The 16,305-nt window shown below is 35.0% G+C and overlaps 1 protein-coding gene across 3 annotated transcripts in view; it reads left to right on the top strand.

The window, feature by feature from the left end:
• The window catches only part of ZNF451 (zinc finger protein 451), an 83,421-nt gene extending 67,261 nt beyond the window's left edge, over positions 1-16,160 (top strand). For 2 of the 3 annotated variants that reach the window (XM_017868250.1, XM_017868248.1), the window contains 2 exons: positions 5,864-5,932; positions 14,283-16,160. In XM_017868250.1, the coding sequence (XP_017723739.1) occupies positions 5,864-5,908 (45 nt within the window). In that variant the 3' untranslated portion in view covers positions 5,909-5,932; positions 14,283-16,160. The remainder of the gene's footprint in view (positions 1-5,863; positions 5,933-14,282) is intronic. The other variant, XM_017868254.1, reaches the window with a different exon arrangement.
• The last annotated feature ends 145 nt before the right edge of the window (positions 16,161-16,305 follow it).

Here is a 16,305-nt window from a genome sequence, read left to right as displayed (position 1 = left end):
AAAGTTAGGAATCAGTAATCTGTGCTCTTTATACTCTTTAAAGCAGAGTAATGATGAAAGATTATAAAAGAAAATGAACTCGTGTCTTTATGTCACTTTCTATTCTGTAATTTTTGTTTTCACTTGTTTTTTCTATCTGTGAATTTCTTTTTTCTTAACAACAACAACAACAAAACAAACAAACAAAAAAAAAACGGACAGTGTGCAGTGGCTCACGTCTGTAATCCCAGCACTTTGGGAGACCAAGGCAGGTGGATCACCTGAGGTCAGAAGTTCAAGACTAGCCTGGTCAACATGGTGAAACCCCGTCTCTACTAAATATACAAAAATTAGCTGGGCATGGTGGCTGTTGCCTGTAATCCCAGCTACTCGGGAGGCTGAGGCAGTAGAATCACTTGAACCCGGGAGGCAGAGGTTGCAGTGAGCCGAGATCGTACCATTGTGCTCCAACCTGGGCAATAAGAGCAAAACTTCATCTCAAAACAAACAAACAAAATCAAAACACCTCTTCTACTCTTTTGCAATCCCTTTCCCAGTCCTCAACATCTACTTAATATCCTGTAAGATAAAGTTTTACCTTTGCCACACAAGGCCAACCTCCCTTTCCTTCTCTTACGCTTCTGCTTTTGGGAACATTTATAACTCCAAATGTGAAAGCTGTTAGGGTTTTGCCTCTATTTCAATTATGTTTGGAATGAGAGGTGAATATGAGTAGGCTTTCATGGGTATATTAGGGTTGGAGGTAAGATACAGGTTATTAATATCTGCTGATGATGCCGTTCCAAATGACTCTTATGTTCTAGATATTCTTTTTTTTTTTTTTTTTTTTTTTTTAATCGCCTGTACTCAGTACTCATTTGAACTAACTACTTTTTGGAGGCACATGTGTACTTACTCTTAATTTCTGTGACATACAGAGATTGTGCACTGCATGAAGAAGGATATAGGTTTTGATTCAAATGCTATCTTTGCTGTTTCCTAGCAGTGCGATTTCAGGCATGTTACTTAACTTTTTTGGAGCCTCATTTTTTTCTGTTTATATGGTTGTAATAGTGATGTATGTAAAGTGTCTAGCACAGTATATAAAGCACTTTAGCTATTTAACAAATAATAGCTATTTTTTATTATTACTGCCATAAAAAGAAAATGTGATTCCTAGCCACTACATTTTTAATGTTACACTGAATCATAGTATGTTCAGGCTTGGTTATCTGATTTCAGATCAAATTTTTTCTTCGTGGAAGACTTAAAACCATCAAATTGCCTGTAGTGAACTTTATAAGGAATCAAAGAAAAATCATTTTCTTGGATAACTTTTTATTCCATTTCCTTTCCTAACAAATAGCTTTGTGAATAGTTGAGTGATAGTTTCTATTAAGGAATGGTATTTAATATATAATGGGACTCAGTAAATCTCTCAATGTCCATTAATATAATTTTTGTTACTAAAGAATGCCAGGATAACTCCTTGCACATAGCTAAACATGGTGTTCCTTCTTGTTTTCAGATTTGACAGCCAGTCAGTTTCTTAAGGCAATATGGTTTTTGGGATGAAGGGGTCACTGGACCTTTTTGAGGATCTGATGAAAACTTTCTATACCTTCCTTCCCCCAAAATAAACATATATATACTACATTGCATACAATTTCAAGGGATTTGTGGTCTCAGTGCTTCTAGTTGCCAGTCAACAAACAAAATTGTCCTTTGGGATGTAACCTAAGTTTATACTGTAAGTCAACAGTCCCCAACCATTTTGGCACCAGGGACTGGTTTCATGGAAGACAATTTTTCCATGGATGGGGGCAGGAGGTGGAGCATTAGATTCTCATAAGGAGTGCACAACCTAGATCCCTTGCATGTGCAGTTCACAATAGGGTTTGTGCTCCTGTGAGAATCTAATGCCGCTGCTGATCTGACAGGAGGAGGAGCTCAGGTGGTAATGCTGGCTCATCTGCTACTCACCTGCTGTGCGGCCCAGTTCCTAACAGGCCACAGACTAGTACTGGTCCATGGCCTTGGGGTTGGTGACCCCTGCTATAAGTAACATAGAGTGATAAGTTCTCTCATATTTGTTATATAGCCAGGCTGGTGTTTTTCAGATTTTTGAATTTTTCACCAGAGCATGGAGAAGTGATACAAGTTTGAGTCTCTTATTCTTTATAAGTTTTCAGAAATTTACCATTAGCAGGACTAAAAAGTGGTTTTTATTAGACTGAAGATTGCTGTATAAATAGGATCTTGGGAATATTGTAATCAGAATCAATGATCGTATGGTATCATACTAGGAGAAATTAGTCGTTAATTTCTCTGTTAATTGAAAGTCTTTCCAGAGGTACTTATTTCAGTAAAAATACAAATATTTGGAGTTGCTGGTTCTGTATATCGGTGTCCAGTCATTTGTTCCTAAGGCATTGTTTTTTGCGTGGTGGGGAGGGGAAAGGTTAAGTAGCTTTATTACTGGTACTTTTTCATGCCTCCAACTTGGTTAATTAGGGTAAAAGTTCTTTTCTCTCCTTGTAAGCATCAGGGTTTCAACATGAATATTTTAATTATAGCTGTGATATATGTATAAATTATTGTAGAGACATTTAAAAAATCTGTTAACTTTAATTTCTGCCCCCACTTTGGTCTTCTTATCCTTCATCATTTCTATTTTATATTGTACTTTTCCTCACTTTCTTAACACTTAAGATACATGGATCCTTTCTGGTAATCCCAATCAGAGAAGCTAGGTAGACTTTCTTAGACCATTTACATTTTATTCCCAAATATTTCTTTATTTTAACTCAAGCCTTATGTTTCAGAGCAGATATAACTTGTCACTTAAATGTTGAAAGAAAAAAAGTGAACTTTATTATTGAAAAAAGTGTATTGAAGTTTATTGTAGTTTATTGAAGACCTACTATGTGCCAGCCACCATGTTAACTGCTTTTTATGTTTGTAGTGTTTAAAGATGTTTAAATATGTTTAAAGAACTTCTTCCACATGCTTTTTAATCCGCTTTGCAAGCTGTGAAGTAGATGTTGGATTACCCCATTTTGTAAGTGTGGAAGGAAGCAGAGGTTCAGAAAGGTTAAATAATCTACCTGCAGCTGCACAGCAAGTGCTTTGCTTTTCATTAGTATCAGTGAGTAGGGTGAGACTTTCACTGACACAAATACCTGATTTCATGATGTAGAGCTAGCCACCCAGGGTGAATTACTGGCTCTAACCATGTCCTTGAAGAATGAAGATAATGGGAGATATTCAAACCACAGTATACATTACAGAATTTATATAAAGATATCAAACAAGTTTTTTCATTTTAAATAACATTCAGGAAGAATGCCCTTTTTTTTTTTTTTTTTTTTTTTTTGGTCAGAAAAAATGATTTGGTTGTAGGTTCTGGTGCTTTAAAAAGTAAAGTGATTATATCCTGAATATAGCCAAGGAAAGCAATTAGCATTCTAATTTCTCTAGGATCTTTTGTCTCATAATTAAACGAGTAAGCACCATCTTTACAGGCTCCTCAAGAAGTTGACACTAGACCTACAAGCACTGCAGTGAACTTATTTGAGTACTGCAACATGCAGTTTCAAAGAAATTCTGCCTGAGACTTTTTATATCCATTTAGTTGTGACTTCATTGTGAAGGAATGGGTTAGAAGCAGTAAGTATGGTTGTTATCTATAGAGTCATACCAATTACACAGATTTTTAAATCCATCTTACAAATATAGAGCATAAACATTCACCTAGGTGCTATGAAAGTGTAGGTGATTGAAGCATCATGGCCTGTGGAATAGGTATTACCTAAAATAATTGTTGAATTATTTCTGAAAGTCTGTCTGCCTATTGTTTCCTCAGCCTGTTACTGAAAGCTATAGGTTGTTTCTTTGGACACCATGATAAAAATATGTTTGATAAAACTAATTCCATGCAAAGGTACTGAAAATAAGAAAGAATATTTACAGTTTTCTCTGTTCTTCTGAGGAGGTTGACTGGGGCAAAAGAAACCTTTTATGATATTAATATTTGCAACCCCATGTCAAGTTAATCCTTGAGAAATCAAGGATTTGTCATTATTCAAACCTGAAGTGTAGCCTTAGGCCTTGCAAGCAATGATGAATTGTTTGGATGAGTTACAACATTCTGCTTTTGACTGACCTTGACTTTAAATTGTAATAACAGAAACCTGTGGGTATTTTCCTTTTGTTCTTAATGTTTAGAGCAAGCTTGTTTAACCTGCAGCCGATGGGCCACATGTGGCCCAGTTCATCTTTGAATGTGGCCCTACACAAATTCATAAACTTTCTTAAAACATTATGAGAGTATTTTTTTTTTTTTTGCGTTTTTTGTTTTGTTTTTTTGTTTGTTTTGTTTTGCTCATCGGCTATCATTAGTGTATTTTATGTGTGGCCCAAGACAATCTTCTTCCAATATGGCCCAGGCAAGCCAAAGAGTGGACACCCCTGGTTTAGAGGTTTAATTTTGTTCTTTAATTTGTAAATTGTAATGTTTTATTTACCGAAAACATTGCTTGAAATACTTGAAGTATTTTGCTGGAATTCATAGCAAAGATGACTTGTAAAAACAAATTTCTGCAGCAAAAAAATATAGTGAAATATAGTGATTTAATTTTATTTATAGATACTTAAATGTCTTTTAATGTATATTTTAAGTTTTAAGTTTGCACAGAAACAAGTATGTCTATATGGTTTGTATTTAGTTAAGTGCTGATTCAAGTCACTGACATATATCATATATAGATGCATATCTGTTTATGTTTGTATAAATATATCTTGATATAAATATATATTTATTTAAATATAGTTAAAGTGATAAGCAAAACATTAGGTCATTGATAGTACCATGTTTCAAATTTTTTAAAGATGAACTTTATTTTTGAGAATAGTTTTAGACTTACAAAAATGTTGTGAAGATAGTACAGTGTTTCCATGTACACATACTCAGTTTCCCTTATTAGTAACATCTTATATTAGTGTGATACATTTGGCATAATCAACGGAACAATATTAGGACGTTATTACTAATTCCAGCCTTTAGTTTTTCCCCAGTGTCCTTTTTCTTTTTTCCCTTCCCCTCACCTCTTTTCTTTCTTTTCCCATCTCGTCTCATTTCGTTTCTTGAGACAGGGTCCCACTCTGTCACTCAGGTTGGAATGCAGTGGTGTGATCTCAGCTCACTGCAACCTCCACCTCCCAGGTTCAAGCAATTCTCCTACCTCAGCCTCCCAAGTAGCTGGGACTATAGGCACGTGCCACCATACCTGGATAATTTTTGTATTTTTGGTAGAGACAGGGTTTTGCTATGTTGCCCAGGCTGGTCTCGAACTCCTGAGCTCAGGCAATCCACCCACTCCGGCCTCCCAAAATGCTGGAATTACAGATGTGAACAACCACACCTGGCCTCAATATCCTTTTTCTACCCCAGGACCTCATTTTTGATCCCACGTGACATTTAGACATTAATCTCCTTAGGCTCCATGGTTCAAATTTTAAGTGAGTTTTGCAGTGCCTTTTCAGTCATACCGTATTATAAAGCCTTCGGTCTCTCATTATGAAAGCATGTAAAACATCAGGTAAGTAAGCTTGTGCTATGCAAGAGGCATTGTTAATTAAAACCTATGGTGTTATCTCCATAGAGATGAATGCATATGATTTTCAAAATATAGGAGAATTTAATCTGTCACAATTTTTAATATTATTTGGTAAGCATTGGAAAAAACCTAGTGTGGGAAAGTAGTGTAACACTAATGAACTGTATTGTAATGAGTAAGGTTGGGTATGAGAAGTTATTGAAAATAATATTGAGAATACATAAATTTATGGGACAATAACTGCATGTATTGATTCTTCTTTACAGAATGTGACAGTGATGATAACATGGGTGCCAAAAATACTTCAATAGGAGAAGAATTTATATCCACAGAAGGTAACCTAATAGAGTTAATTTCTTTTCTGCTTGACTGTATCTGTATTTTTTTTATTTCTCTGTCTCTCACCCATTCACCCCTTACTCCCTTCTACCCCCAAGTTGAAACATTTTCTCAGTTTGAAGGATAGCTTTGCATTTTTCATGTAAGACGACTTAGGGGTAATACTAATTTAGAAAGCTAGAATGTGTCAGCCAATTATGGCCCTTGGATCAAATCCAGTCCACTACCTTTAGGAACACAGCCATACATTTAAGTATTGTCTATGCTATTGCTTTTGTACCACAACTGCATGGTTGAGTAAGTGTGGCACGGACAGTAGAGCCCCTCCATCCCCACCCCCCTCAAATAATTATTTTCTAACCCTTTAAAAAGAAAAAGTTTGCTAACTCCTGGGCTAGGAGACAATTCTGATTTCCTAATTGTTATTTATCTTGAATAGTATTAAGAGTATTAGAAGACAGGCAGTGGAACTCTAAAAGCAAGCACCTATATCTAAATGTAAATGGGCTTTTTTAAATAAATTTTTTTAAAAGGGGTTTTTTTTTTTTTTTTGGTTTTTGGTTTTGGTCACTCTGTCACCCAGACTGGAATGCAGTGGTAAAATCTTAGCTCACAGCAACCTTTGCCTCCTGGGTTCAGGCGATTCTTGTGCCCCAGCCTCCAGAGTAGCTGGTATTACAGGCGTGTGCCTCTGCCACGCCAAGCTAAAAATTAAAATTCTCTTGTACTCTTCTTAAAGGAAAAGCTATTTCCTTCCGTAGGTTAAAGAGAACTTTTTATGTCACTTGGCATCAAATCATTTGCTGGCTGTACCATTATTTGGTTGTGTCTTGTAACCATTCTTTTCTTTGGTTTTTCTATAACAGACTGCACTTTTTAATAACCAGGGTGAAATGAGATAATAGATCTTAGAAAATACTTTGAGCTTCACTGGAGAAGTTGAAAGTGTTATATCAGCATCTTTGACGTTAAAGAAAAACAGCAGGAGTCTTCACGTACATTCCAGTATAATGTTTATTGTTGGAGACTGTAGGGTAGGACTGTGGAGGCTGGAAAGTAGGGATGGAAATATGTGACTGAACACACAAACAGAATGGCCCGACTGATATGTTTTCTTTGCATTTCTTTGATCTCAGGTAATACAACTAGTTTAAGAGCATACTAGAGCTTTATGGTATTAAGAGTTTGGGAAATGGAGTCTGGCAGTGGAATCGATTCATCCATTAGATGAAGTAGATAGCTGTAATCTTTCTGCCTTATAGCCAGATTCATTGGTTAAACAAAACTGGCAATAAATCTACAGCTAATTGGAAGGAAGCAAGTTTTTTGACCAACTTCTTTTCCCAGCATGGTCTTTCAAGGTCTAGCTCAATGCTTAGCAGCCACATAATGATGAATTAAACAAATGAAAGAACTTTTGTGCGTTCTGAACAAAAACTGCCAATTAAGTTGTTTATCAAGGCCACTAAAAGATAAACAGTACTGAACGTCTGAAGAGTTCAGATTTTGCAACTTTTATTTGACACCTTGTGACTCATCCCGTGGAAAATGCCAGGCAAAATTACAACTTTTAAATAGTTATAAGCCGTCACAGTTTTGTGGGCTCCTACCTAACCTAGGAAATCTAAGATTTGTGTAACTGGATATGTACCAGATATTATCTATGTAATGCATTTTATGGTTTGGAGGTGGAGATGTGACATTTTTGTGATTATTTGGTTTGGAAAATAATAATTTTATAGAATTCAAGAGAAGATACTTTAAACCTATAACTAGTCATAGTTAAAATAGAGGTGGGGATAAAATCCTTTAATTCAAAGAAAAACCAAAGGTGTTTGTGTTTTGTATCCTGATGCTTTATATAAAATAAGTGTGAGAAGCACACGATGTTTCACATAAGTTAAGGAATATGGGCTCCTTTGCACTTTTCTCTAACATTCTTCTTTTTTTCTCCTCCTCATCACCCCAAAAGAGCTAACTCGAATTTCATCTCTTAGGTTGAACCATATAGAATTGCCGTTTTTGTAGGCACTGTTGTATGGTCAGTGCCTTTCCTAGATTGTCCATCTTTAGACACAGCCAACCACTCTCTATTCTGGGCTCCCTCTGTATCAGGCCAAATGGATTTAAAATACTTCTGTCTATATCTTTGATCTCCACAGACTGTAAGCTCCTTAGGGTGTAGGATCATGTTTTATTTATCTTACTTCAGCAGCACCTAGCACAGTGTTTGGCACAAAATGATTGCTTGTGAAATGAATAAACTTTTAACAAACTTAAAACATGTTAGAGCCACCATTTCCCTATAAATGGATAAGGGAAATTGAGATAGAGGCTATTTTGTTGTAGAATATTGGGTTATTTTGTTGACCTTGAACCACAGAAGCAAAATAATGTTCTCGTCTACACCTGATAACAAAACTGAAAAAAAATTTAAGCAACCTCTTAAGCCTCTTTTTATTCCTTCCTTTCCCAGTACAACTCTGTAAATGCCTGAGAAATAGTGGCAGAAGACAGGATAAATTTGCTTATGGCTTTTTGCCTTAGGGTAATCCCCCTCCTTCCGTGATTTGTCTTATTCTTTGTTGTTCCCCATAGACCAATATCAAACTCTGACCACACAGGCCAGCCATAACAATCCTATGTAATCTATTTCCTGTACTTGACAGAGGAAACAGATGCCACATAATGTGGTGGTGAAAAGTACAGTCTTTGGATTCATACTGCCTAAGTTAAAACTCTGCGCTTACAAGTTGTGTAATATTGGACAAGTCACTTAACTTCACCGTGCTTCAGCTTCTTCCTTTTAAATATGGGAATATTAGTATACCTATCTTACTAGAATAACATGACATATGATAAATAGTATATATTGGTTGCTGCTACTGTTACTGGGATTATGATGATCATTATGTCATTATTTATATCTTCACCTAAGGTCTCCTCTAGAGGTATGTCTATTAACTAGAGGTATTCTGACTCAAATTGCTGGAAGAGACAGAAAACAGCATTGCATAGATAATTTTCTATGCAAAACCAGCTTCCTATAAATGTTAGCGATATGCTTTATTTGGAGAATTCCTTCAATAGCAGTCAAAACTACTCTTAATCTTAACAACCTGTGAGAGTCAGACTGTTCTCTTCATTTTATATGAAAAACTGAGGCTTCTAAACATTAAGTAATTGTAATTTGTAAAAGTAATTTGGCCTTACATCGACAGTTTTAAAATGATTGGGGCACCATTTCTATATGTCTTGTACCTCCTACTACTGGTTGTTTTTGCTGTTTGTTTGCCATAATTACTGCTCTCAAAGTAAATGAAATTAAGGCAGAGAGAAAGGAGCGTAAGGGGAACACAGACCTAGCCACAGAATAGAAAACACAGATTTTCACAAGTGCTCTTTAGTTTTTCATATGGCTTCAAGTTACTGTTCGATGTTCTTTAATTTCAATCTGAGAGATTCTCTTTAGCATTTCTTATAGGGCAGGTCTACTAGTAAATTCTGTAGTTTTTGTTTATCTGATAATTTCTTTAAGAATAGTTTTGTCAGATGTAGAATTCTTGATTGACATTCTTATTTTCTGGTTTCCATGGTTTTTTATAAGAAATCAACTGGTAATTTTATTAAGGCTCTCTTGTATGTGATGAGTTGTTTCTTTCTTGTTGCTTTCATTGTCTTTGGCTTTTGATAGTTTGACTATAACATGTCTCAGTGTGGGTCTCTTTAGAGTTCATTGAGCTTCTTGGATATGTAGATTCACCTCTTTCATCAAATTTAGGAGTTTTTTGACCATTATTTCTTCAAACATTCTTTCTGATCCTATTTCGCTTCCCCTCTCAGGACTCCTGTAATGCATATGTTAGTTCGCTTGATGGTGTCCCACAGGTCCCTTGGACTCGGTTTACTTTTCTTCATTTTTCTTTCTGTTCCTCACACTGGATGACTGATTGATTGATTTAGACTGAACCCAAACCAAGACACATACTGGAGTGATTAATTAATTAATTAATTATATTATACTTTTAAGTTCTAGGGTACATGTGCACAACGTGCAGGTTTGTTACATATGTATACATGTGCCATGTTGGTGTGCTACACCCATTAACTCGTCATTTACATTAGGTTTATCTTCTAATGCTATCCGTCCCCCCTCTCCCCACCCCACAACAAGCTCTGGTGTGTGATGTTCCCCTTCCTGTGTCCAAGTGTTCTCATTGTTCAGTTCCCACCCAAGTGAGAACATGCGGTGTTTGGTTTTCTGTTCTTGCGACAGTTTGCTGAGAATGATGGTTTCCAGCTGCATCCATGTCCCTACAAAGGACATGAACTCATCCTTTTTTGTGGCTGCATAGTATTCCATGGTGTATATGTGCCACATTTTCTTAATCCAGTCTGTCATTGATGGACATTTGGGTTGGTTCCAAGTCTTTGTTATTGTGAATAGTGCCACAGTAAACATATGTGTGCATGAGTCTTTATAGCAGCATGATTTATAATCCTTTGGGTATATACCCAGCAATGGGATGGCTGGGTCAAATGGTATTTCTAGTTCTAGATCTTTGAGGAATCGCCACACTGTCTTCCACAATGGTTGAACTAGTTTACATTCCCACCAACAGTGTAAATGTGTTCCTATTTCTCCACATCCTCTCCAGCAACTGCTGTTTCTTGATTTTTTAATGATTGCCATTCTAACTGGTGTGAGATGGTATCTCATTGTGGTTTTGATTTGCATTTCTCTGATGGCGAGTGATGATGAGCATTTTTTCATGTGTCTGTTGGCTGCATAAATGTCTTCTTTTGAGAAGTGTCTATTCATATCCTTTGCCCACTTTTTGATGGGGTTGTTTGTTTTTTTCTTGTAAATTTGAGTTCTTTGTAGGTTCTGGATATTAGCCCTTTGTCAGATGAGATTGCAAAATTTTTTTCCCATTCTGTAGGTTGCCTGTTCACTCTGATGGTAGTTTCCTTTAGAAGCTCTTCAGTTTAATTAGATCCCATTTGTCAATTTTGGCTTTTGTTGCCATTGCTTTTGGTGTTTTAGACATGAAGTCTTTCCCCATGCCTATGCATACTGGATAATTTAAATTGTCCTATCTTTAAATTTGCTGACTCTTTCTTCTTTGTACTTAAATTCATTAAGCCCCTCTAAAGATTTTTCATTGTATTTATTGTACTTTTCAGTTCCTGAGTTTCTATTTGATGGGCTTTTAATAATTCTGCCTCATTATTGATACTCTTAATTTTGTTCATACATTGTTTTCCTGGTTTCCTTTAGTTCTTTGAACATACATAAGACAGTTAGCTTAAAGCTTTTGTCACCCATGCTATATCATGTAGCCTGTTGCTTCTAGTCTACAAACCTGTATAGCATGTTATTGTGCTGAATACTGTAGACATTGTAACATAATGGTAAATATTTGTGTATCTAAACATAGAGACATAAAAATACATAAAAAATGGTACACCTGTATAAGGTACTTACCCTGAATGGAGCTTGCAGGATGGGGAAGTTGCTCTGGGTGAGTGAGTGAGTGACTGGTGAGTGAATGTGAAGGTCTAGGTTGTTACTGTACTCTACTGTAGATTTTATAAACATTGTACAATTAGGATATACTACATTTTTTTTTTTTTTTTTTGAGACGGAGTCTCGCTCTGTTGCCCAGGCTGGAGTGCAGTTGTGGGATCTCTGCTCACTGCAGCCTCCGCCTCCCGGGCTTAAGCGATTCTCCTGCCTCAGCTTCCCAAGTAGCTGGGATTATAGGCATGTGCCACCAAGCCCGGCTAATTTTGTATTTTAGTAGAGATGGGGTTTCTCCATGTTGGCCAGGCTGGTCTCGAACTCCTGACCTCAGGTGATCCGCCCACCTTGGCCTTCCAAAGTACTGGGATTCAGGCATGAGCCACCAAGCCCGGCCTATATTACATTAAAAAGAAATTTTTTTTCTTCAATAATCAGTTCACCTTAGCTTACTGTAACTTGTATAAACTTTAAAATTTTTAACTTTTTGTCTCTATTGTAATGACACTTAAAACACAAACACTTTGTACAGCTATAGAGAAATATTTTCATTATATTCTTATTCTATAAGCTTTTCCCTACTTTTAAATTGTTTTATTACTTTTAAAACTTTTTTATTGAAAACTAAGACAAACACATATATTAGCTTAGACCTACAAAGAGTCAGGATCATCAATATACTTTTATAAGAAGCAGTACCCTCTAAAATAATAATAAAAAGTATAATAAATACATAAACCAGTACCAGAGTTTATTATAATTTTCAAGTGTTATGTACTGTACATAATTGTATGTGCTATACTTTTATACAACTGACAACAGCATCACCACAAACACATGAGTAATGTGTTGTGCTGCAACATGAAGATGGCTATGACACCACTAGGCAATAGGAATTTTTCAGGTCTATTATAATCTTATGGGACCACTGTTGTATATGTGGTCCATTGTTTACCAAAAGTTGATACACAGCACGTGACCATACTTGCCTTTTGTTTTTTATAGTCTTTCAGCTGGCAAGTTTAATACCTATAAGCTCACTGGAGGTATGATATATTTGTATAGATGTTGCTGTAGTTAACAATGGTTTGATTTATGATTTTTTGACTTTATAAGGATGTGAAAGCAATATGCCTAAACTTGAACTGTAACTTGTATAAACTTTAAAATTTTTAACTTTTTGTCTCTATTGTAATAACACTTAAAACACAAACATTTTGTACAGCTATAGAGAAATTTTTTCTTTATATCCTTATTCTGTAAGCTTTTCCCTACTTTTAAGTAGAGAAACAGTGGTCTCATAAGATTATAATAGACCTAAAAAATTTCTATTGCCTAGTGGTGTCATAGCCATCTTCATGTTGCAGCACAACACATTACTCATGTGTTTGTGGTGATGCTGTTGTCAGTTGTATAAAAGTATAGCACATACAATTATAAATTGTACAGTACATAACACTTGAAACTTGTACTTGAAACATTTAGTATAAACCATACTTCAGATTTTGAATTTTAGTTCAAAAATTTTTATAACTTTAATTGTAGAACAGACATTGTGTTAAGACTATTTCATATATATATATATATATATATACACATACATACATACACATATAACCTACTATCATTTATTAAAAAGACTTTTCCCTATCATTCTGCAGTGCTACCTTTGTTATAAATCCAATGTCCATATATGCATGGGTCTGTTTCTGAGCTGTCTATGCTGTTCCTTTGGTCTGTTTATTCTTGCACTAGTACCACATTATTAATTACTGTAACTTTATAATGTGTTCATATCTTAGACAAGTCTTGTCCCCTTGTTTTTCTTTGGTAAGAGTGTCTTCGCTTTTCTTTGCATTTCCTCATCCCTTTTAATTCATCTTAGGGGCAACTAACTGATCCTAGAGTGTAGCTTTAACTTGATACACAGTTCATGCTAGTTTGTGGTACTTTAAATTAGACAACACTAGTGTCCCCACTCAGAGGAACATGCAGTTGCATCTTAGGGAGATCACTGGTGTCTGCAGCCGAGTAGCCTCTGAGAGACTGTGGACCAGATGGGATGAGATAAATCTGGTGTGAGAAGCTAGTGAAGGCCAAGAAATTGACACCAAATTTCACCCTCCTGGATTTTAGCATCATTCCCAAGGAGGAGATATAACCCAACTATTGTGAACCCAGTAATGTCTGTCTTGTTCACTGTTACATTGCTGTTCCTGGTATATAATGGGCATTCAATAAATATTTGTCAAATGAGTTTACATACATCTGCATACAGCCTATATTATATGCTTCTCAGATGACATTTATGTGGCTATGAGTTTCACTACCTTAGATGCTAGGATGCTTGAAGCTAATTTTTCCCCAGCTTTATTGAGGTATAATTAAAAATCAAACTAAATTTTTAATGTCCTATGACATTTTGTCATTTCATGGAGTTGCCTTTCTGTTTAAAGTCTTATATGTATCACCTCGAGTCTTTTAGGAAATAAGTGGTACAGATTTTGTGTTGAAACAAGTTATTACCTGTCAGTGATTTTAAAAGTTTGTTGACTTTCTACATCCCTAAGTGGAATTAACTTGCAAGTTCCTTAGCACACTAAGTTCATATATAAAATTCAATCAAGATCATATCTAGATTTTCATATTTCAAAATACTCAATTTTTTAGTAGAGAAACTGCCAAGTTATCCTATGTTTTTCCATTTTGATTTTACTTTCCTTCTTGAAAAGATGAATACAGTTGATGAAACTTAAATAAATACAGCACATGTTGAGTAGTTTTCTGCCCTAAGTGTTAAAATTCTATGTTTTTTAATGCAGATGTGGAATTAGAAGAAGCTATTAGAAGAAGTCTTGAGGAAATGTAATTAAAGATATTACCACACAACATCAAGTGGCCTTGAAGAGACTCAGATAATGAATTCTTGAGTTTGTTTTCTAAAGGAGACCAGAAATCCACTATTACAAATGTATTTGAAAACATGGTTTTGCTTTCATATGTTCAAAATCTGATCTTTGTTTTGTATTTTGTGTTAATGTGCAAAATGTACAGAAGGAATAGAATACATGTTCATGCAAATATAAATCATGTATTCTAATATAGGTATAACATTTTCCCAGTTAACTTTGAATTTATATATTTAAAGGATTTAAAAAAAAAAAAAGGAAAGCTCTTAACAGTTGTTTCCCAAATAGCATTAGTTCTTTAATTTTATTTGTACGGTACAAATGATTCTAGTTTATTTTTTTAGGAGTGAAAATGAATATAAAAAAGGTGACATAGGTCAAGTTTTCCATAAATTCTACTTCTCATGTGGCACTATTATATATTACCTTTGAGATCTTTGTTTATGTTTATTAGAAGAGGGTAATGGAAACTGATCATGGAAACACTTAAAATTTTATCAGCAGTGTTCTTTGTGGGTGCCATGCAGATGTGAATTATTGCTTTAATTAGAGCAGCACATTGCTAAAATAAAAAATACATCTTAATTTTTAAGAAATAATTTAAATGAAACAATTTCCATTCCTTTTACCTGCTTAGACTTTTATGTGACTTGTATGATCTCCTGTTTAAAGGGAATAGTGTCAAAATATTTGCATAAAATTATTTTTCATAATACTAGTCCTTTTTTATATATTTGTGTAAACATAATATTCTTCAAGAAATAATGTTGAAAGCCTACTCAGGAATAATCTTCCTTAACTCTTTAAAATTTTTATTTCATATGGAGTGTCTTCAGTTTAGTTATTCACTGAATTGTCAGTTTCCTTCATTTGGTATTACATATTTAATTCTTAAATATTGAGGCCCCATTGTGAGTAATACAAAATACGGCATAAGTAGAAGACTAAGAAGGGCTTGTCATATTATCTTTGTGTATATGCTTCATGTTATTTGACCAGAAATGTCTTATCTCTAAAATTTTAGTAGTGATTATTTACCAAACTTAAAACATTTCTATAAATATAAAGCTTTCCTTTATATTTAAGACAAAATATAAAGGCTAGAATTTTGTTCCTTCTCTGTAACACTAAATATTTTAGTGTGAAATTGAATTTTTTTATTACTATAGTCTTTTCCATCTACAATTTGTGTTTTTAATTTCTTGATATGTCACTTCTGTTCCTCCCTGCTTGCATTTTTTTAAAAGTAGACATTGTGGCTTGAGAATTTATCAATCATCTTTCCAAAATGACCACATTGTGCTTTTAGTTTGTATGTTTAAGTGGTCAAGCAAGGCTCTAGGAGGCAGTCACTGAGCTGGACCTTAAACACATCTGCAGGAGCTCACAAAATAGGAGCAAAAGAGGCATTCCAGAAAGATGAGTGGTTAAGCAGATGTGGGGGCAGGGCAAGAGGAGACAGCTCCTTGTTGCTAGAGATTCTACACAAAGGTGTCATGGACACTGATGCTCTATTAAGAAGCTTTTGTGGTGTGTGTGGTAGAGAATAAGGCTTTTGATATGACAGGAAAGGGATATTTCATCATGACTCTTAAGAAAAGGTAACTGGGTTGTTTAATGTTTTAATTGATAATTGTCACTGATTGTATTTCTACCTGTTAAATAATTAAAAATCATCTTAAAATTCATACTTTGGCTTTAATTTAGACAAAAGGAGATGTAATCGCTGTGTAACATTAGAGAAAGTTATATGGATTATCATCAAAAGTAAATGTTTCTAACATTGACAAAGATGTTTATCTTTTCATTACATCATTCACTCATTAATTCATTCAATCACAAAATATTTATTGAGTACCAACCATGTGCCAGCAACTATTCTAAGCACTTGGAATAGACCAGTAAGCAAAACAAAGCCCTTTACCCCTCTGTGGAG

The sequence above is a fragment of the Rhinopithecus bieti genome, unplaced genomic scaffold (assembly GCF_001698545.2).
Source record: "Rhinopithecus bieti isolate Rb0 unplaced genomic scaffold, ASM169854v2 scaffold_841, whole genome shotgun sequence".
Classification (NCBI taxonomy): domain Eukaryota; kingdom Metazoa; phylum Chordata; class Mammalia; order Primates; family Cercopithecidae; genus Rhinopithecus; species Rhinopithecus bieti.
This window is presented reverse-complemented; position numbering and strand designations above follow the sequence as displayed.